The following is a 22,657-nucleotide window of genomic DNA, read 5'->3' as shown; positions in this document are numbered from 1 at the left end:
TACAAATGAACTAATAAGTGATTATTGTTGTGTTCGGTGACAATGTACTGGCTCACAAATAAAAATAGGGCAAAAATGAGTCACATAGATTGTTTTTAATTTTTTGATTTTTATCCACATTAGATCATTGGCCTCTTGTATAAATTCCTCATGAACTGAGAGGAAACTGTAACCAAACCCCTGCAGCTGATAGTTGGTCTTTAGTTAATTCAGTACATCATCAAAAGTTAAAAACTTTATGGGATTTTGTTGAAGACATTTCTAATCATTCAGATATTAAGTTAGTAAATAGATATGTGTTGGTGACTTCGAGGCTGCTTTCCAGACTGAAGTGAAAACTGAAATACATTTGTTCTTTTTTTTAATTCCCTCAGTAAGCAGCTAAAACCCCAAAAGCTCAGGACCACATGGTTCTAGATGACATCAACTGCTTCTACTACCTCTGAACCTTTTTTTCAGAAGTGGTGTCCATCAGGCAGTACATGTTAGATTCAAAAAGATGGAGGGTGATTTTTAAAAAAGCAAAACACAAATGACACATTGTAAAAATATATTTAATTTAGTGCTGTTCTTTATTATAAAATCAAACTGGACATTTCTTCTAAATCCAGCAGGGGGCACTATTTGTTTCCTTAACCAACTCAGCGAAAAAGTCAGTGTCTGCCATGGAGGACTTTGGTCTGTCAGATCAAGCCATTCAAAGAATTTGCTTTAAGCTCACGTAAATCATGATGCCCTTTGTTTTGGTTTGGTTTGGTTTGGTTTGGTTTGGTTTATTTTATTTTAACTCTTGCCTCTGATGCAGTGCAGCACACTTTAAAGGGAGGACATACAGAAATATAAGACGACATTCAAGGCAGGCTGACATTAGGAGTTTAGGGAGAGGGAAAGAAGGGATACGCAGATTGTATGAATAGATCGTATGTAAACGGAGTATGTCAGAGAATTAATCATATTCGTGCATTATTAAGGACAGTACAGGGCTCCACCTTTTCATAAATTTGGGCTTTTGGACCTTTAAAGTATATGTGCTTTGCTCCAGTTCACATTCTTGAGTTTCTGGTCATACTCACATATACAGGATAAGTTTTTTATTACCGATTTTAAGATTCATTGTTACTGATTTTGGAAAAATCAGTTGCAGCCCTAAATCTGTTTTCTGTGTTCTTGAAGTTTGATGAGAGTAGGTTTTATGGTAATTTGGGATTTATTACCAAATGCTGTGTAAAACGATTTGACCAGTGGTATCCTTGGGTAGCTTGTAGGAGTTTTTTCAGATAGTGGATGTTTGTGCACTAGAGCAGAAATATCTGTTCTGGACATCAAACCGTGACTTTAAATTTCCACTGCAGAAGAAAATGAAATGTTTTTCCAAAGATTTCATACTTATTTTTATTTTCTTAGATCTTCACTGAGCTGTTTAACCACCAACCATGGTTCGTTTTAATGTTTTGCAGATGCTCCATTTCCTTTGTGCATTGGACTGTGGGACAATAATGTCCATATGATAATGCTCACACTGTAACTGATTTATATGTGTGTGTGTATATGTGTATATATATATATTTCTTTTTGCTGTAGGACAAACACATACTACTAATTTATTTAATCTGGATCTGGGACAAAGTGCCAGTCTTTCCACATAAAACACATCCAGGCTCATACATGACCCATGCTCAAGTTTGACCTTAGTATAACTCTTTGTCTAACCTTTGGCCTCTGTGATCACATGACCCTCTGCACTGCAGCAAACACTGGCCTGCTCTATCCTGACTGCTCTGCTCAGCGAGTTCTCCAGCTCCAGTAAGACCAGCAGCATCGGCCTCAGCATGGAGTTCCACGGCAGCTGCAAGCGTCTCTTCCAGGTTTGTTGCAGCCTCAGTCCACATAAGGGATCCTTTGTTTATTCATTCATTTTCACGTCCTGAATTCATCTATCTTTCTGTTCTGGACTCCAGGAGGAGGGCCTGCGTCAGATCTTCATGTTGACCATGGAGGTGTTGCAGGAATTTAGCCGCAGAGAAAACCTCAATGCCCAGATGTCGTCTGTCTTCCAGCGTTACCTGGCTTTGGCCAACCAGGTCCTCAGCTGGAACTTCCTGCCTCCAAACCATATCCTTTTGATTTCAGCGATTATTACACTCATGATTTCTTTTACAATTGTTCACTTGATTTTCCATCAGAATTCAGCTGGCAGTAACACAGGCACTCACATGATCAGGTTAAATGATCTGAACATTTTATCTAAACAATAGTTCATAGAAGGTGAACGCTATAATGATGAACTTTAGTGTCTGTGCTATTAGCATTTGTAGATCTACCTCACTGTTTACCTTTATTGTGTTGAAGCACAGTTAGTCAGACTGCAGTAAAGAGTTGTTGGTTACAAATCAACTGTAATACTTTGTGTGTTTGACACATAGGATGAGTGTACGTGTGAATACGTGAGTCGTTTTGTTTAGATTAGTGTGTATTGCTCCAGTGGTGGCTAATGCTCTGTGTGTTTGAGGCTTTGCAAATGTGTGATACCCAGGAATGCATATCTCTCCATCAGTTTTACTTTGTAGTTCGTCTCTTGTGCCCACATCCATATTGTCTTTGCAGTTGGCTGCATTGTTGAGGGAACATAGTCGCTTAGTGTGTGTTTTTGTGTGTGTCCGGGCTCATTACAGCCTAAATCCCAACCAGCCTGGCATCCTCTCTGCCTGTCTGAGGGGATCTGGAGTGGCGCTTGCTGTCAGCCAGGACCATGTATCACTTTCAAAGAGGTGTCTGTGTGTCCATCCCTATATCATTCCAGTAGCACACCCACCCCCACGCCTTGGCTCGGCGAGGCATGCCTGGTACGCTCACTTTGATATGTGTGTGGTCACAAAGACACACTTTTAAGTCCTCTGTGTGTGTTTCAGCATTGGGTGTGTAATGTACATGAAGAGCACTTGCCATACATGTAAGGGACCTTTCTGGTTGTGTTGCTGGTTGTATAAGGATGCAGGTCAGTCAGTGGGACTGTTTCTTGGCGGATTGGGATGAGAGAGTATTTGTTAATGTAATGAAACACCTGGATATATTGCTAAACCAGATATACAGTGCGATATATCTATGACTGGCTTTTCATGTGTAATACAGTTAACTCTACTTTAAATCTACAGACATACTGTAATATGAAATTTCATAGTATGAATATTAGAGCAGATTATTAAGGTGAGGTAGCGTTAAACACCTGAAACATGAAGATACCCTCACAAAATGAAAAATAACTGTGAAGCAAAGAAAGCTGGGTAAATTCTAATTAAAACAAGGTCTCTCATGTCACTGGTCGCATGCAAACAGAGCTGTAGTTCTCTGGTTTCTTGCTGTTGAGTTTCCTAAAGTGTTGAATGGACTGTCTCGCGCAATAGAAATAGCATATGAATTCTGAAATCAAGTGTCATTCTCCTTTAAATTCTATGTGCATGTGAAGCCTACAAGTGTCTGGGCCGTTGTTGAAAAGGAGGACAGGCTGATGAAGACCGCTGGGAGGCCTGAGTGAGTCTGGCCGCCTGTCTGCAAGTGTCACAACACGCCTGTGCCTGTGTGATGTGATGGAAGCGTATGCCAGTATGGGTGTCAGGGGGCCTCTCCTTAATTGCATGGCTGACAGCCGCCTTTCACGCACACAAATACACACACTTTGAACGTGCTCAAAGACCCTTTTTAAAAAGCCTCGCTCCCTTAGACAACCGAGCGGCATGCATGTCATCTGTCCTCGCCGCTGTCTGAACCTCGGCCCTTCGGCGCTGGTGTCATCTGGTGGAGGCACGCTCCCCAGGCGTTGCTGCGACACCGTGTCACTCCACACTGGGCTTGGCTCTGGCCTGGCTCTTGGTCAGGCCTGGAGGCTGCAGAGACAGTCAGGTGCTGTGAATGGCTTCCTGGGCTGAGAGACCCTTTATCCTTGCTACTTGAACAATCCTGAAACAAAGTTTGAGGATCCTTGTGTGTTGTTTTAGATGACTTGTAGGGGAATGTCTGATTACATTTCTGTCAACTGTGTAAAAACCAGTGGTGCTTTGTCCTGTAGCAGCTTCCTATTTTCTCCCATCTGTTCTTTTCTTCACTAGGGAGAAATGTCTGGATTTCATGGTGTATCAGTTCCCTGTAGCTCAGGAGGTTTCAAATTAAAAAGCATGGCCTTCCCTGTGTCTTCCACACGGCCGCTGTTGTCCTTCTTCTCTCACTTGGCTTGTTTGTCATGAGAGTAGGCAGAGAAAGATTTGGATTTTTCATATTTTTAGTGAAGTGTATTAAATGTGCATGAACAGCAGCCTTATCAGGAGTTATTCTTATGCCGAAGAGACGACTGTGAGCCCAACACTTGACTTGGTCTGACTCAGATTTCTTATTAACTGTTCAGAGGTCAATTTATTTGAATTTTGGCCCTTGGGTTAAGGTTGGGATTAGGAGTGTGTAAGTTGATGCTGGATGTTTGCCTTGGCCCTGACCTGGAGGGAGCATTTTCAGCCACTGCTGTGTAAACACAGGTGGGACGCTGATGGACGTGCAGTTACATGTATCTTCTGAGGAGACATCTATGACGTTTTTCATGTCCTTTTTTATCTTGTATTGTTGCACTGGGTTTAATTTCATTAAGGCATCAGTCTCACAGGAGTGTGTGCATTTTCTGCAGTACTTAGAGTGGAAAGAAGTGTATGGCTTAAAACACATTACGTTAATAAACACTTAAAGAAAACAAAGCTTCTGTCTCACAAATCATCTTGAGTGAAGACAGAAATATAATTGTAAAACAAAAACAACCCCTTTTTGATTTATTTTACTTTCTGCATCTTTTCATAACATGAACTTTGGTGTAACGTTCCAGCTTCACCCATAAATGACTATTTTCTGATTGGGCACAGGGGCATAATTGATGTAGTAACTCAGTCGAGGGAGAATTAATGACAACCACTGTCCAAACAGATGAGTAGAAGAAAATGGGGAAAGAAAGGGAGGGGGGGTGTATATCTGAGGAGGTATTCCTGGACTGTTATTTCACATGGCAAGGCTGCATGGGAGACTTAAGGCAGGATATATCACTTAAACCCCACCACGTGCCTTAGCATAGCACTGCCTCTCCGCACGGCTGCTGGCAGACGCTCAGCCAGTCTTCCTGTGCGACGGCTCCATCCTCAGTGAGGATCAACAATAATGAAGAGAGGATACAGGAGAAGCTCGCTAATCCACGATCCTTGGGCACGAAGGTTGTTCAGGCCTGCAAACTGTTCAGATGGCTGAGATGGCCTGATTGTTGGCTATTTAAAGTGGTGAAGAAAATGATATCTTCAGTATCTCAAGTGCTCAGTACAATGTCTGCAAATTGCTTATCAAATTTGAGTCAGGAATGTCAGGGCTTCAAAATGAAACCAAACATTCATCAAGGCCAACTATTAGAAAGCACACGTGTAAACAATACTGTCGCGATTTTGAAGTTGGTCTCTTGTAATGCGTTGGCATCCATTAGCTTCCCAGAATCCCTGTTTAAATATTAAAAATACATGATAGATCATTGAAAATATGGGAAGGAAAGAGCTGAAATAGAAAAAAATCAAATAGATGAATAACAAAATAATTGAGAGAAAAAAGAATTGAATAGTGACACTAACAAAAATTAAGATATTAGGCAAGGCAAGGCAAATTTATTTGTATAGCACCATTCATACACTGTGCAATTCAAAGTGCTTTACAAGGCATATAATTACATTAAAAGCATGAAAAAGAGCATTTAAAAACAAAGACATTACCATTAATTTATTACTGTTTGTAATCACTGAAATTAAACAGACGATAATTGAGGATTTTTAAAATCTTATTTATTGATTCAACCACATTTCAGTAAAACACATCAGACTTGCCATAATGAAGGATGTCGGCTTGTATCTACATCTCCTGCCCGACATCATGGAGAGACGTCTTCACCTCAGCTGGAATTGGGCGACATACTCCAGATCATCTCTGCTGTAGATTCAACTCCCCACAGTAATATCCATCAGGAATTAAGCAAAATAAGTAGTAGTGCTCAAAAATATGTCAACAAAGTAAATAACTATAATTCTGTTAATGAATGAAATCATGAAAACACACTGGCACCATTGTTTTTAGTCATACTGACTGTCTGTTGGCTGGTCCACCATTGTGTGCTGCCTTCAGACTACTGGATGTACAGATGCTTTTAGGATGAATCCTACTGACTTGAGATCTCTCTCGCTCAGATTTATGTTTTTAGTAAAATGTCTTTGTAACGAATATTCGGTGTGTGAACATCCTGTAAGCTAGTTAGCCAGTTTGTGGTTTTGTGGTCCACATCACCCAGCCTCTGTTGTCAATCTGCTGTTCTCTGGTCGTATCGTTGGGTTATGTATAGCAGCCCGCGAAGGAAGGTTGGGAGTGATGGGTTTATATTAGGACTACGCTCGCTCATGCTTTGAAGTGCAGAGCTCTATATCACAGCTCACTACCTGGGCTAAGGTTCACATGCACAACCATAAATACTGGACAGTCAAGCACCTGTCACTGAAAACCTGGAGCAGAAAAGTGTCTTCTTGCTTTGGTGGGTAAATCATAAATAGACACGTAGCAGGAAATGAAACTTGAAATGACGTTTGTTTCTCTGCCAACGTGAGTGTAGGATGAGACAAACGCACGAGCAGCACTGGCATTAGACTAGTGGCTGGTGTTAATTGTGGTACTACATTGTCCTTTTGTGTCTTTGTGCCTGCAAATTTGACAACTTCATGTGAGAACTCGGGGTGTGTGAATCTCTTCACTTGTGCTTGATTGAAAGCCCTGCGGTCAGTGGTTTACAGTGGTTGTGTGTTTGGAGAGTTAAACGTTTGTGTGTGCTTGTTGTGTGTCTGTTTATCTGTCAGTCCGTCTTATCTTTCCAGTGGAAAATTGACGTGTCACATTAGTTATTCTTGAGCCTGCTGGAAGGGTTGAGATAGTAGCAGGTGATGTCTTTTAAAAACCCACCAAACCACAGCCCACTTGTCCTAGTCACTCTGCGTACATTACTCATCCTGGAGGCATGTACACACACACACACACACACACAGACATCCAACCTATTTCTTCTTCCTTTTTTACGAGTGGATAGCATGGTTGAGGATGGAAATTTATTTGTCAGCTGAGCAAGTAGATTTTCTTCTGAAGTGCTTGAACTTAAAAACTACCTGAACAATCAGAAGACGTGAACGTTCATTTCAGGTCCTGTTGTTTCAGGACAATATGTAAATAATCTCTGATATTTCAGTGAGAAGTGGGGGAAAAAAACGTTGGGATTTCTTTATTATAGCAGATGTATTTAACTAATGTGGTTTTAAACTCAGGAAACTACAGAGGAACCACATAAAAATAGGTTTTCAGTCAAATAGTTAGTGCAGAAACACTCACATATATGCTGTTATCCCTGTGTCTTCAGTCTTTAATGCAACTGTAAAGAATTTTGTTTTTGTCTTTTGTCTCATTTTCTGCTTTTTGACTTGTAATCAGACAAAACTAGAAATTTAAAGATGTCACATTGAGCTCTTTGTACCAGTCACTTCTTACTCTTTGACATTTTTCTGTAACAAATTATTAGTTTAAGAAAATCAAATCATAGCAGACGTCCTACTGCTACTTCATTTATTGTGCATCAGAAATTCATTTCAATAACATGTTTTAGCAGCTTTGAAGATAAAGCTCATCCTGTCTCATGAATAGGTTTCTTGCTGATGAAACTTAGAGGCATCTTTTTTTTCCCCACGGCTCATCCTGGTTAAATTTGATCTATCAGACCCATTTTATGTGTCTGCCCAGTTGTGAAAAATAGTCAAAGTATCTGTGTAGTTATCATTCCTGAGGTCTCCTGTGGGTTTTGTCTCTATCATATGACCAACTTCAGTCGCTGAGGTGGTCCCTCCCCGAGGAGGGACATGGCCTCAGTCTTCCGGCTGCAGGAACAGCTTAGTCTCGCTTGTAAAAGGACCCTCAATTCCCTATTCTTGCCTTGTTCTGTTTCTGTCTTGCATCTATGGGACTGGCAAACTAAAAGCAGGTCAGGCTACGTTTACATTTAGGAGGATGAATATAGGGCCTGGAAATCGCAGAGCAGGAGCATCGAAAATGAAAAGATGAAAGAAGGATCATTTCAAAAACAAAGTGAAAAAAGGAATCAGGATATTTTCTAATCAGACATAAATAGTTAAACCCTGCCGTACTACAACAAATAAATGTGATCCTGTAGTCATACTGTAAATAACCAGCTCACTTTCTTTTCCCTGTCCCTGTGTTATCCTGTCTCTTTAAAAAGGTTCAGTTAGAAGTCCTCTGCTCGACCACGGCTATTTTTAACAAGGCCTAAAAGCCAAGTATTGAACACACACTCTCTCTCTCTCACACACACACACACATACACATAGTCCCTCAGATCCTTTAGACAGGTGCCAACTTTTGTGCCGAAAAGTGTGGCGTGGTGTGTTGTGGTGGGGCGTGTGTATGGGGAGTGACTGTGGGCGGGTGTCGGAGGAATGCGTGACCTCGCCGGCCTCTGCTGCTGTTTGGCTTTGATCGGACATTCCTCTGGAAGTTTCCTTCTGCCGTCACCGAGCCGCACGGCAGTGATACGGTGCCATGTGCATGATTTTATGTGTGTGTTGTGTGAGCGCTGCAAAGCAACTAAAGTTAAGGTTATTAGTGGTAGTTAAAGTACTGTCCTCCATACAGTCCCTGCTAGGAGACAACAAAATAATTGCCCCACTGCCCCTCCAGTATCAGGCCATTACAAACTGAACATTGTTGAAACCCACAGAACTTTATTTTGTTTGCCATTAAACAATTAGTTGATGAACAGAAAAGTTATGAGCAACTAGTCTCAGTCTTTTTTCTGTCATTTCTGTCCTTAAGCTTAAGCAAATTGTGATTGGCTTTTTTTTTTTTCCAGTCATTAACTCAAGTCTTTCTCTGATTTTTAAAACGTCCTCTGAGTTTGTTTTGTGAAGAGAGAAAAACAAGTTTTGATTGGTCGTTCTTCGACGGGAAAGCGATGACGGATTCTGTTTGCATTAGAGTCAGGTGCTGCTCTTTTTGATCTTTAGATGTTTTTAGACTAAGTAAAGGAATATGAGGTTGTCAAAGAAGCAGGGAAACCTGGTTGTGTGTGTGTGTGTGTGTGTGTGTGTGAGAGAGAGAGATACTAGTGAGGTTTGAGAAAATTTGGGAGAGTGGAAGGAGCAGTAAAGTGGATTGTTCTTGATGAGCTAAGCATGTTGTGGGTATGTCTAGGAATAAGTACAAGTGTTGTGGTTGCGTAGGGAGAAAGTGTGTTATGGGTTTGTGGAAATGTTTGTTGTGGGTGTAGAGAGTCTTAAATTCAGGGACTGTGTGTTGTGGGAGCATGGAAAAAGACGTAAAGGACATTTAAAAGCGGCTAACATTAAAATTTGTTATAGATTTCACAGTGTGACTGTGTTGTGGGTTTAGATGAAGTTTTATATCTGGGGCAGAAACAGAGAATTTGAAAAGTGGTCAGGAGGGAAAGGCGTGTTGACTGGCAAAAGAGGAAAGTGTGTGATGGAAGTCTGAAGTGAGGAGTGTGTGTAATTGGGCAGAGAGAGCGTTGATTTGGTCTGGGAAAGCAGTCAGCAGGAGAGCCAAAGTGATTGGCTGAAGGAGGAGAGGGAGTGTTTCAGAGCCGAAAGGAGTCTTGAGGACGTTTTATAGAGGAGTGGACAAAGCGGCAGAGCGGCACAGAGCCTTGGCTGGCTGCAGAGAGCAAGAGTCTTGAGGAAGCGGAGGAGAGAAATCTGAAATCTGAGAGTGTGCTGCTGGTGGGAAGAGTGTTGAACAAGTGGACAAGAAGGGAAAAGGGTGTCGGGCGAGTCACAGGGTAAAGGCTGGGAAGAGCAGATGAAGGAGGAGAGGAAAGGTGGACAAGAGGGTGAGAAAGAGGGCAAGAGATTCTTTGTGGGTGAAAACTGTGGCCAGTGAAGAGCTGACGGAGGAGAAAGGGAAGGAAGACAAGAAAACAAAGAGACCAGTGAGGGGAGGGTGAGAAAATTAAAAACAAACCCTTTTGTGGAATAAAGATTGACAAGGTTAATGAGAGGGACAGTTGTTTAACAAGTGAGGAACAAGTCTCTGCTGCCAGCCACACAAAACTCACACACACAGACCAAAATACCCATTGAGAGGGAGCTTAGTGACAGGAGCTGGTGTTTTTGTGTGTGGCACTCCTCCTCCTCCTCCTCCTCCTCTTCTTCTTCTTCTTCTTCTTCTTCCTCTTCATGCTGTTGTTGGCCTTAACTGGCAGCGGGTCACTGGGGCGCCACTACATCGCCATGTTCGAGGCCACGCAGAACGTCACGCTCAAGCCTACGGAGTCCTGGAGGGAAGCACTGCTGGACACCCGCATCATGGACCTCTTCTTCACCGTGAGTATCCATCCATCCATTACGGATGCGTTTATCTTTCTCCACCCTGTGGAGAAGCTTTGTAAATATCTTGGATTATGTACAGTGTTATGAAAATGGTCTTTCATTGCATTTTAAACACTAATAGAAATAGGAAAACACTGACGAAGCTCAACAAAACCTGCAGATTTCAGGTTTTCTGATGTTTCTCTTTATGTATGTGCTTATGTTTTTAATCTGTCCAGATTGTTTCATCCATGTTTCCATGTGAGTTTTCTTATATCCTGCTTCGTGCTTTCTTCTTCTTCTTCTTAGTGTTTTTGCTGACCTGTACTTGGTGGTTTATTTATGATAAACAAAGAGAGACAGTTTGCCTCACTTGACATCGTGTTTTTGGCACATCTTAAGTTTTGACTGGTTTTGTGGGTTTCTTGAACGCACCATTAAGTGGATTTATGGCTGCTTTGCCGTGGGGTCGTGTTATTGTGTTACTGTCCAGAGGACCGCCCGGTGAAGTAAATGTGTATTTTTGTGCAGTGACTTGTGTGTTTAAAGAGGCGGCCTACGCTGGCTAAGAAAACGGTGTGGAAGGGAAGTGTGGAACAAACCGGTCATCTCTTCTTCCAGATTCTGATCCTCTGCTCTGCCTTTTGCTAAGATCCTTCTCCACTGCTTTAGCCGTCGGTACCTATTCACTCTAAACTTGTGCTTTTTGATTTGGGCCATGTTCACTACAAAATACTACTTCACTACCCCAGCCTTGACTCTTGCAAAATATTGTCATACCACTCCTCCTCCTCCTCCTCTGTCTGTTTACAAGTATTCTCCAGCTGCGTGCATATTGCAAATACTGATGCTCAGCGCTAACGAGGGTGATTCAGCTTGTTGAGAGCTGTTCAGCTCACTGAGTCTGGGATTTGTGCAGTTTTTTTTTACTCTTTCCTTTTGTTTTTTTGCACAAACAAAACACAAATCATGCTCTCCATTTTTAGTTTGACTGAAATGTGAGATGTTTATGATGTTTAATCAAAGGAGTGAAAATAAACCAGCGTTGTTGCAGAACCTAATGTACAAACATGTCCGTCATCAGTCTGCTGCTGGTTGTAGGGGTCATGGTGTCAAGTGCAGCTTTTAACAGCAGGTCCAGTTAGTCTTTTTAATAGAAGCTGCCTTCAGTTATTAGTGTGTTTGTCTCCTACCAGATGCTGCTGTGGCCTGCATGTTCCAATCATTTAATACTGGTGCTCTAGCGCTGTTTCTACACTGTTCTTGGATCAGTTATTCTGGTCCTTTGAATGTTTATGAAGTTTGAAAATCCTTCTTGAATTAGTTTGTGTTTGTTGTTGTAGATTAATGTCACAACTGTGGTTCTTTTTTTTTTAGTGATGGAAGATGTTTGGAGCTAAGAGCAAAAACAAATGAGTGCAGATTTGGTCAACAACTATTAGACATAATTATTATTGTCCCGTTGTGATGAAAAATTGGGTGGGTAAGTTGTTGGTTAAGTGTGTGCTCAGGCGTCCTTGCAGCCCACCTCCTGTTGTAATCATCTGTGATCAATCAACTAGTCTGGTTTCTCTGTGGGAAAGAATTTTCGTGCTTTCACCAATTTTTTAGCATCGTTTTTAGCATCAGGGACAGAAAAATTCCATCAAACTCCCTGGGTTTCTTTCTGTCTTTAGCCAAGTGCTCACAGCAAACAGTTGACAAACAATAATTCTCTTTTGTTGTCCAATCTGCAGATGATTATTTGCATTTTTGTTCCATCACTGTCTTCTAATCATTCATCCGCAGTCTAAGCTTTTTTATTGTCATGGTTAAACTGACAAAGGAATCACAGATAACTATAATTAGCTCTGAACAGTGAATGTAATCAGAGATTTGATAATCAGAGCACACAGCCGTAATCAAGGATGTGATTGGCTGATCACAGCAGTAGCATGAATATGAATGTTTGTCATTTTTCCGTCGGTTCTCTTTGCTGTTGGAATCTGAGGGATGTGTTTTGTGTTGGTTTCAGCTTTCAGGCCGCGCGTCTCATCTCTCACTCTGGTATTTCTAGTAGCTCAACTGTTTGTTATTGTAAGGCTGCTGTGGCACTGTCAGCTGTGTGTGTGTGTGTGTGTGTGTGTGTGTGTGTGTGTGTGTGTGTGTGTGTGTTACAGCATCCTGCTGGCTGTGCTGTGTGCACTTTTTAGTGTTGGCACGTCCGTCTCTGACTGTGTCGATTTGAGCTTGTGGAGTGTATATTTGTCTGCATGGCTCTGTGTTGTGTGTGTGTGTGTGTTTATTCAATGTAATGGGGTCCTCTGGGGTCTCAGCTGCTGCTTCTCCTCAGCTGTGAGGGGTAACAGGCGTGTGTGTGTGTGTGTGTGTGTGTCTGTGGAGGGGTTGCTCATAGACACGCGCCACCAGGGTCACAGTCCACAGCGGACTAGTGGCAGGATTAGAGCCTGGCCCCAGGATTAGGGGCCCCTGTTAACAACCACAGTAACCCAACCATCACACACACACATCACCCTGTTGAGGGGCTCTAGGGAGTCTCGGTCTCTCTGGGTCGGTGTCTGTCAGCCTCCCATTAACTGGCTCCAGTGCTGCCTCACTGATCAGGGTTGTGTGCAAACAGGAGGCTGAGGTCTGTTTATGCAGCCAGGAGGTTTGGTTGCAGATCAGAGACTTCTCATCTCACATAAAAATCTGTCTTCATAACAATTTGGGTCTTGCTTTTATAGAATTGTTTGCCAGTCCAACCAGTATTACAGTAGTATGTTTACAGTGGTGTGGGAAATTGACATATTTTGTCAAGAGAACTAAATACAACTACTGCAGCAAACACTTCAAATGTTAATTCAGGAGCTTAATAAATAGAAATAAGGTTTGTGGCAGCACGGGCGTTTGGACACAAGGGTGAAAATATTTCCTTTGGCCTTGTGTGGCAGTTGTCCACACAGAGAACAATGCACAGGTAGATATAAATAAATACATAAAATAAATATCAACACATTCTGGATGGCATGTAGTCAGTCAAGTAAACCGAAGCGCCTCTGGCTTCTTCAGCAGGACAACGATCCAAAGCCAACCTCAGAATCCACCATAAACTACTTCTAGAAACTTGAGCTGCAGTTTTTGGAGCAGTCCTCACAGTCCCCTGACATGAACATCGCTGCAAATCTGTGGGAAGGTTTTAAACATGCTGTGTGTGCAAGATGAAAAATGCCACAATTACTGTTTAATTTATTTTTTGCGTTTTAGTGTCATGAAAAATATGACCAGAAAGCAAATTTTTAATGTCTGTTTGCAGCAGAGGTTGTATTTACTGTATTTCCTGTTCACTTTAAAAACAACAAAATATGTGATTTTCCCTCGGGTGCTTAAACGTTTGCAAACAACTGGTGTTAAATGTTGACATCTGGGAACAGAGTAACGTGACTGAAGTCGGGAAAGGCCAGAAACCAAAGCACATGATCAAACCTCCAGTTTAAGATATTATGAGAAACCTTAAGCTTGAGACATCATGGATAAACTGTCTGAGACATACTGACAACACAGTATTGACACACTGACATATCGTCCCAGTATATGACCACACAGTATTCAGTTGTATTCACTGTGGCTGACTTTCCTTCAAAGTTATTTAGATAAAACTGTTTCTTTTTTACAGCCTGTCTGATTGTCTGCCAGCTTGTGGTTGTTGTTTCACAGTTTAATGTGTTTTTGTCATTTTATTCAAATTTATAACTGAAAGAGAAAAAGAGGTGATGAAAATTGAGACACAGAAAAATTTCCCCTGCCAGACACTGAGACACTGCGACTGTTGCGTTTCATGGTCAGTGCCAGGCTGTGGCCCCACAGACAGCATTGACATCACACTGAGCAGCCCAGGCCAGTCTGCTAGTTCATTTACAGTAATCACAATTAATCTCCAAACTAATGAGAGAACGCTGGAGCCAGATCATTACTGACGGCCATCAGTCCCAGACAGGCTTCCTACCGACAGGACAAGCACATGTAGTGGAAACCAGCTCAGTAATTACGGCATGTGTCGCAGCCATTTTGCTGCTGAAGAGATGCTCATTCTGCCAAAGTGTCATTCAGACCTCCAGGGTTTTTGCAGAAAAGCACTCATCTCTTTTCCACTTCAGCTGGTGATGGCTGTGGAGCTCTGAAATTCAGGGATGGGGTGGTTGAAGGTGGAGGAGGGATGAGTGGAAGGATGAGAGATGGGAGAGCAAAAAGGGGATGAATGAGTCGAGTGTAAAAGAAAGGAAGGAGGAAATGAAACAAACAGATACAGGAATATTAGTGGAAATACAGTTTATTTTCTGGGGGTGGACAAAGAAGATGGGACACAGAAATACAATTTAGGGAGAGAGTGAAATGTGTGTGCAATTTCCAGGAGTGTGAGAGGTTTAAGGATAAATGGGCCATGGGAGATTGCAAAGCAAGAAGACCCTGTTGATTGTTAGTCTCCTTCAAAATAAACCCCCTGCACTTTTGTCAATTTAACACCTTGTGATCACAGTGCACAGCCCAACGCCAATTCCCCGCAAAAGGAGTGCACGAAAGCACACACGGCCTGTAGTTTTGGACTCAGCAGTGTGTTTTTGTCTGTCTGGGTTTTTAGTTTCAGTTGGGCTCGGAGTGTTTAGAGAGCAGCAGCAAATTGTGATTGAGTGTGTACCCGCATGCAAACACAAACCATGTAATACTGTCTGATGCATCTGGTTTATTTCATCTCATCAAATGGACACACACATACGGTAACACTGCAAACACACGCGCGTGCACACTACCGCACTTCAAACACTTGGTATGCAGTAACAGTAATACACATCCACCCACTCACCCGTAACTATAAACATCCTTACACACACACACACACACACACACACAGATATATCCATGTAGGTTTTTTGTAGATCTGCTTTTATTCATGCAGATACATATCTTACTTGCAGATCTGACACATGCACAAACGTGCACTTTGATGCTTATTAGGAGCTTCATTGACGTTAAAGCTGCAACGATGAGTTTGACTGATCAGCTGGTTAAAGGAAAATGAGCTACAGTTACTTCGATAATCTAATCAAGTTATAATTGCGCACTACCATGTTGGTGCTGCAGCAGCAGGCCTGCGATGCCTATAGAGGTTGTTTTAAACAAAGATGAGCAAAGCTGCAGTAACACATCTACACTGCACAACATGGCCCCTGCTCTCTGTCACAGTGTGTGTCAGCGTAAATGTGGCGATCGCAGGAAATGGAGAAACATGGCGTCACGTCCAGGTTCACCTCTGTTCCTTTAGGGGAGATTTCTTTTCCATGTTCTTCCACAAAAAACACAACACATCAGCTTCGGCTATTAGAAGTTTAAACCTTTGCGAGTAAGCCAAGTTAATCTGAGATTTATTTTAGCATCAAAAAGTGCAGGTCCTATTAATTAAAATACAAAGATCATAAGATCATGGGAGCTTGTGTCACATTAACATGGTTTCAACCATATCCATAAATCTCACCAAAGTCAGTCTTTGTGACTCTGTCTCTGCTGCCTAACAGTTTCCATGCTCTCTGTTTCACTGCACGTCTGAGCTCATGGATGTTGAGTTTTAAAAAAAAAAAAAAAAAAAAAGTCAAACAGATTTTTATCGGCACATCGTGGGCAATGTTGCAAAACATGTACCACCACTTTGTGTCAATATTGAGACAGTCAGTGTGATAATATACTTTATTTTTTAATATTCTGTGTAACGGATAAGTCAAAAACAGGTACTCCACTGTAGGTTTTCAACCTAGATCAATTTTAACATGATTCATATTTTTGCTGTGATACCATGTTAGATATACGCCGAGATAGAAGCCCACCCCCAGTCCTCACAGAGATAGAAGAGCACAACACTCGAGCATTGTGCAGGGACTGATGAGGCTGCAGCAGAGGCCTGCAGGCAGACAGTAACCCAATCTGAGAGACAGGGAGAGAGAGATGGTGGAAAAGAGCACGCGAAAGACAATAAGTTGGAAGCACAGTGTTGATTTGAAAAAACAGAAAGATGAGCCTCTGAGCCCCCCGAGGCAACAGACACCAGGCTTTTGTCTCCTTCTATAAATATCATTCCTCATTCTCCCTGCTGTTCTTTCTCCCTGCCCCCTTCTCTCTCCCTCATTACCTATGGCCATTTCTTTCACCTTAATATGTTTAATATCGAACCCCACTGTTTCTTTAGCATCGACAAAAATGTGTCAGCTCAGGGTGGGGTTTGATATCATTTTACTGAATGAATAATATATGATCAAATGTAAAGTATTTATAAATAACTAAACACAAATAATCAGTTATTTGTCAAGGATCATGATTTTTGACTCAAATACTTTCAGTCAATATGCTGGTTCCAGCTTCTCAGATGTGAGGATTTGTTTGTCGTATGTTATTAAATAAATGCCTGTTCATTAATAATAATTGTTCTCTGTAGGTCTAACTTTGCCAGTATTAGAAATGTTCATTTTCATTTTCTCATGTGGCTGTTTAGACATTTTAATGTGATGTTTTTAGTTAATCAGGAGTAAAAACTATCAAAAGCATGATCCTGTTTCTGTAAATAACGTATTTAAAGTAAAATTCAGTTGTCATGTCCCTGTTCAGTTTTATTCCTCAGCTTTTGTTTTGTTGGTATGAACACAGTCCACAGCCAAGGAAAACATAATAAGCACCAAATTAGCAGCAGCAGCTAAAGCTTTGCTGATACCGAATCCATTGATTAATCAGTGGTGCAAAATCTGCTGTTATCTGACCCGCATTCCCCACATGTCTCTGTTTGTTGTGTCTTGTATTCTCTTCTTCCATCGCCCCCCCCTCTCCACGTCCTCACACACACACACACACACACACACACACACACACACACACTGGTTGTGTATCTCTAACTATAGTCAGACTCAAGGCGACTGACATTACTGGCATCGCATGGATCATTCGCTGGTGCAGCTGCTTTTCCCGAGCTCGCGCTGCTCAGTCCTTTGGCCTTGCGCTGCCTCTCCCACCCGTCCCTCTCTCTTTCTTTCTCGCTCTCTCGCTCGCCCCTCGCTCTCCCCTCCTCCTCCTCACCCGACTTCTTGCCGAGCTCTTCCAGAGGATGACTTCACCCTCTGGAAGAGAGAAGCAGCAGCGGCACTGAGGGCTGTATGGAGGCTACAATGCTTTAGCATCCAAGATCTCTTCCAGGCAGCGTGGTTTACAAGCAGCCAGGCACCCCAGCTGGAGAGCAGGCAGCGAACAGAGGGGGAGCGGCTGCGAGGAGGAATTTCAGGGCAGGAAGTGAGAAGGGGAAAGGATTTGAGTGGAGGAGGAAGAAGTGACAGGGAGAGGGAGGCTGAAAGTTTGATTGCTTTTGCGATGTGTGGAGCTGGTGAAGAAGCAGTCTCTCTGGATTTAAGAGGATGACAGATGTAGAGACAGGGGAAGAAGGAGAGCGAGACAGCGGACTGTCCGAGCAGAGCGTCTCAGCTCTCAGAGGCAAGGAGCTGATTTTCAGACATCTGCATATTCCCGACAGTGGAAACACATGTTGCCGTGATGACTCGTAATACCGTTACTGCTGCTGTCTTACCGTCTCTGTCTGTGTGCAGAGTTAAAACAACGTCTCTTCTCCTGTCGGAGTGTGACAGCTCAGCATAGACAAACCCCCAAATCCCACAAGTGAACTGCAGCTCAGGACTGAGATGAGACTGAATCGAGCAGATCTTTTCTGTCAGGAGCTGGATCTTTCCTCTCCGGGTTTGATTTAGGAGGTCTGTGGGCTCAGACCAACTCAGTGATTGTTCGGTTTCAACCGGGTTCTGTGTCTCAAGACTGACGTGTTGGAAGTCAAATCACCATAACGCTACACCTCAGCCTGCTGGGTAGTGGGGTGCACCAGTGAGTATTAAACCTGCCAGGAATCGTGGTGGTTTTTTGGGGGTTTATTGTGACACAAAGAGGAGGTGGATTCATTTTTTCATTCTTAGTGTTAATTTCACAGTCACCGAGAAAAAAGCATGAAAGAATCAAAATCAGCATTTGTATATTTAGTTTCTCTTTACGGGCTGTGATCTGAATCGATCTTCATCCTGCTCTCCTCGGGGTACCTGCATGTCTCAGACTGAATTCTCTCAAGTCCTCAGTTTCATTTAGGTCTTCAGTGTTTTCCCAGTCTGCTACAGATGGTTATAACTTCTCTTTGCATGTGTTAGTAGCTGTCAAAGACTCTTATACTTTTATAAACTAGAAGTGACACGAGTGCATTAATGGTTGTGTGTCCAGCAGGTTGTTCAGTCCTTTTTCTGGAGTTCAGGTCAGACCATCAGGCCTGTTGCTAAACACCATAGCTTGAAATCTCACAATGGACATGTGCCAAAATTTAGCAAAACTAATTATTATTTTAGTTGGTTCACCAATTCATCAGTTTTGGTTTTTTTTTTGCCATTTATCTGGGTCCAGGTCATTAGATGAATTAGATTACTGGGACTCTTCATAAATTCTTGCAGTCTCTATTGTTTCTACTGATTTCCTGTCTGTGAGCATGAATTTCAAAAAGCACAGGTTGCTTATCATAAGGAAAACATTACTGGTGTTGACAACAGTGGATCCTTAAGGTTGAGGATTTATCTACATGTATTACTAATTTTTTATTTTGAATAGAGCAAATTTGGTTCTTTGAAGGGCAGTTTGAGTTTCTGTGTGAGCTCTTGTCATGTGGCAGCAAATTAAAAGCTAAACTCTGCCAGTGGTGTTAGCATTTGGTCTGTTTCAAGCTGAATTGAAAGCAGGTTTTAACAAGTTAGATTTGCTGAAGTTTAGAGAGAAATTTCTAAATTCACATTCGTTTGCATACAAATTCATCGTTTTATTGTAAAGTTACATTTCCCATACTAAATTCAAATTCAGAGTTAATTCACACATTCCTAAAATTCGATTTAATACAATTTGAGACCAAGACCTCATCAAGCTGCCTCTGTTTAAAAAGGCACGTTGCCTGTTTTTCTAAACCAGTCCTGTGTTTAAGCCCAGTCCTGAGTTCCTTTCAGCTGTATAAGCCTTTTTACAGCTGGTGGTTGTTGTGTTTGCATTTCAGGAGTTTGAAGCTTCTGCTGTTGTCTTTTATGTTTGTCTCTGTGGGTGAGTGTCAGCGAGATGCCTTGTAGTCATGCAGGGACTATTGAAGACACTGACTCACACCACAGCGCTGCCTGCTCAGTGCAGCCTTCCCTCCTTATTAAAAAATAAAATGAGTAGAATCAAAGACAGCGCTGTTTCTTTTTTTTCCCTTCCTTGTTTTCTCTTCTGATGTTGCTGGTGGGCAACAAGACAAGACTGAAACAATCTGTGCTTTCTCAGTAAATTGGTATAAGTGACATTGTGCAGGAGTTTTTCCATGTATTTTTAGTTCGTCTGTCCTTTTTTCCCAGAGCACTTCTCTGCAACAATATGCAGATATTCAAAGTACTCGCTGGTTTATTTTGTGGACTAATAATTTTGTAAAGTATTGAGGGAATCTGACTTTGGGCTTAGAGATTAATAACCTTCATTTCATATTTTGTCCACTACGCCCAGGTCCAACACTCCTAAACAGGCCATTTTCCGCATTTCTTGATAAGAGTCTTCTTTCACAAGAAATAAAACAGATATCGAACATTTCTTTCCTTCTTGTCTTCAGGTGCACAGGAAGATCCGGGAGGACTCGGATATGGCCCAGGACTCCCTGCAGTGCCTGGCCCAACTGGCCTCCATGCACGGGCCCATCTTCCCTGATGAGAGCGCCCAGGTCTCCTACCTGGCACACCTGGTGGAGGGCCTTCTCAGCATGATCAACGGGTAGGTGTACGGAGCTGGAAACAATCTGTCACTATTGATCCAGTGGTCATGTTAGTACCAGTTTAACTGCTTGGCTGGTGATAGTTACTAAAGCTGCAAATAGTAGCAGAAATGGTTGAAAACAATGGAGCTAGTTGGTGGGAAACACTTGTCACATGGGGGAACAGGTTATGACACAAAATCAGAATCAGCAAAACCTACTTTGCTGCTTGTTTTGTTATTATTAGTATTATTATTATCTGTACACTGAGTTATACAGTACTGTGCATTTTAAATAACATTTTGTTATTGACAGTGTTTTCTTCTTGCCACCCTGCTGCACTGTCTGTTCGTGATTGTCAGCTCAGTCCGTACATTGACGTGTTGTAGACAGACTAAATATTAGCTTCTGGTTAATGTCAAATCATGGTTAGATAAATTGAGCACAGGCAGCACTGCCGTGACATTTGTTGCTTTTGAATAAAAAGTTTCAACGTCTATTGGATGAATTGCCTTCAAAATGTGTAAACACAAATTCCCAGTTCATCCCATCAGGATGAACTGAAATGACAGATTTTTCTTCTTGTGCCCTCGTTGATTTGTCCAGTAGTTTGAATTCTGTCCAAACGCCTATAAAACCAGTGACATCAGTTGTTCATTGCTGGCAGTGACTGAGCTGACAGTAAATTTTAAAGGAAGTTAATCCATTGTGACGTGTGATATATGTTATTGACAGCGGCAGAAACGTCTGCTTTACAGGACGGGCACGTACGTGGTTTACATTTTTAAAGTCTGTCTGAAAACAACAGTCGTGCAGCAGTGCCATGTCTGTGCTGGATGAGTTTTTAGTCACTGCAGTTATTCCTCCTGTTGATATTGGCTGTGCAGAGATCCATGTTAGTGCCACAGGGGGCCTAAACAATCACACTGCTTTTTCCTCATGCTTTCATTTCAATCATTTGGAAAGTTTTTTGTTTGATAACCTGCAAAACCTTCAAGTCATTGTCACTACACAGGTGAGGCTTCAGACACAACACATGAGATCAGGTGTGGATTGTGTAGTGAGAGTTAACAGCTTTGCGTTGTGTGAATTTATTCCTTTTCTAAAACCTCAGCTGTTGATTTCCACTGTATATGTTGTGGGATCCAAAACACAGGAGCTGTGCTCTTGTTAATGTTACATTATCCTTGGTTACAGTCTCCAATGTGGTTTATCTTCCTCCAGTGTGTCAAGGATTTCATGCTTCTTAAAATCAGAGACTCAACAAGCGATGGAGGCCAACGTGAGCAGGAGCATGACTCATACTGTGCCATTTCTGTTTTATTTACAGGAAGTAATTGCGTGTTGAGTCTGTGTTTTTAATGGCCTCTGATTCTAGCTCTTGCACACTCCATGGGAAACTGGCTGGAGTGGGAATGGGTTATTTTCTAGTTCAGAAAAAATAGTTAACGAGGAGCTTTTCCAGTGTCCTCTAAAAGCAAATTTATGTTGAAGTGGGTAGAATTATGGGCATATTCTTCTCACACAGACTGTTTTCTAACCAGAGTGATGAGGAGTATCAAAAAGATAGTTGCCCTTATTTCAGTGTTTCTGGATCCTCATTAGGCATAAAGCAGCAGATGCCACTCGGCTTCCGCTGGAATAAACTGTGTTCAACTTATTTTTGCAGAAAATGGCCTATTTAGGAGTGTTGGACCTGGGCGTAGTGGACAAAATATGAAATGAAGGTTATTAATCTCTAAGCCCAAAGTCAGATTCCCTCAATACTTTACGAAATTATTCTTTCTAGAGCAATAAATAACCTGACACACAATTCTGACCCATCTCTGGCTGCAGGGAGCTTTTACCAGAGTGGCCTACAAACTATATTTTTACCTTTAGATTAAATAAGACCACATGAAACAAAGAGGGCCCCTGTGACTCCCCATGGTCTATTTTAACTAAATTTTATAAGTTCCACTTGAGGTGATTCATGACTGGGAGGATTTTATCACATTTGAGTTTGTAAAGCGTTGAAGAAACCCCTGGGTCTGTGATTCCCATGTTTCCTGCTTGTTAGCACAGGTGGTGTAAAGAAATGGAGCTTGTGATCTTCTTCTGAGAAATACTGCGAGTTGTGTGAGCCTGTGGCAGGTCTCACAGGCGACTGTTTGGAGGTTATTGATTGTTCCTGTGCGTGGTGTGTTTTCAGCTTCAGGAGGATGAAAAAGAGGCTGCTGCTGTTTTGGCCACAGAATGAGGTGACGCTTACCTCTTTCAGTTTTTGATGGAAAGAGATGCCGTGTTGAGTCCTGTACAGCCTTACACGCTGCATTTGGTCTCATACAGGAGAAACCGTGTCCTACTGAAACCCACTGTTTTTATGATTGATCTCAATTCACTGATCATCTTCACCTGACATGTCTGCCTG

General features: G+C 42.1%; 1 protein-coding gene across 1 annotated transcript in view; it reads left to right on the top strand.

Annotated features, from left to right (window-relative positions):
• The window catches only part of xpo4 (exportin 4), a 41,269-nt gene that overhangs the window by 4,784 nt on the left and 13,828 nt on the right, over positions 1–22,657 (top strand). Inside the window, exons 5-8 of the mRNA XM_026295475.1 lie at positions 1,749–1,865; positions 1,959–2,112; positions 10,333–10,445; positions 20,110–20,267. Coding sequence (XP_026151260.1) covers positions 1,749–1,865; positions 1,959–2,112; positions 10,333–10,445; positions 20,110–20,267 — 542 coding nt within the window. The remainder of the gene's footprint in view (positions 1–1,748; positions 1,866–1,958; positions 2,113–10,332; positions 10,446–20,109; positions 20,268–22,657) is intronic.

This window comes from Mastacembelus armatus, chromosome 21 (assembly GCF_900324485.2).
Source record: "Mastacembelus armatus chromosome 21, fMasArm1.2, whole genome shotgun sequence".
NCBI classification, from domain to species: Eukaryota; Metazoa; Chordata; class Actinopteri; order Synbranchiformes; family Mastacembelidae; genus Mastacembelus; species Mastacembelus armatus.
The sequence above is the reverse complement of the archived record's forward strand: the minus strand, read 5'-3'. Positions and strand labels throughout refer to the sequence as shown.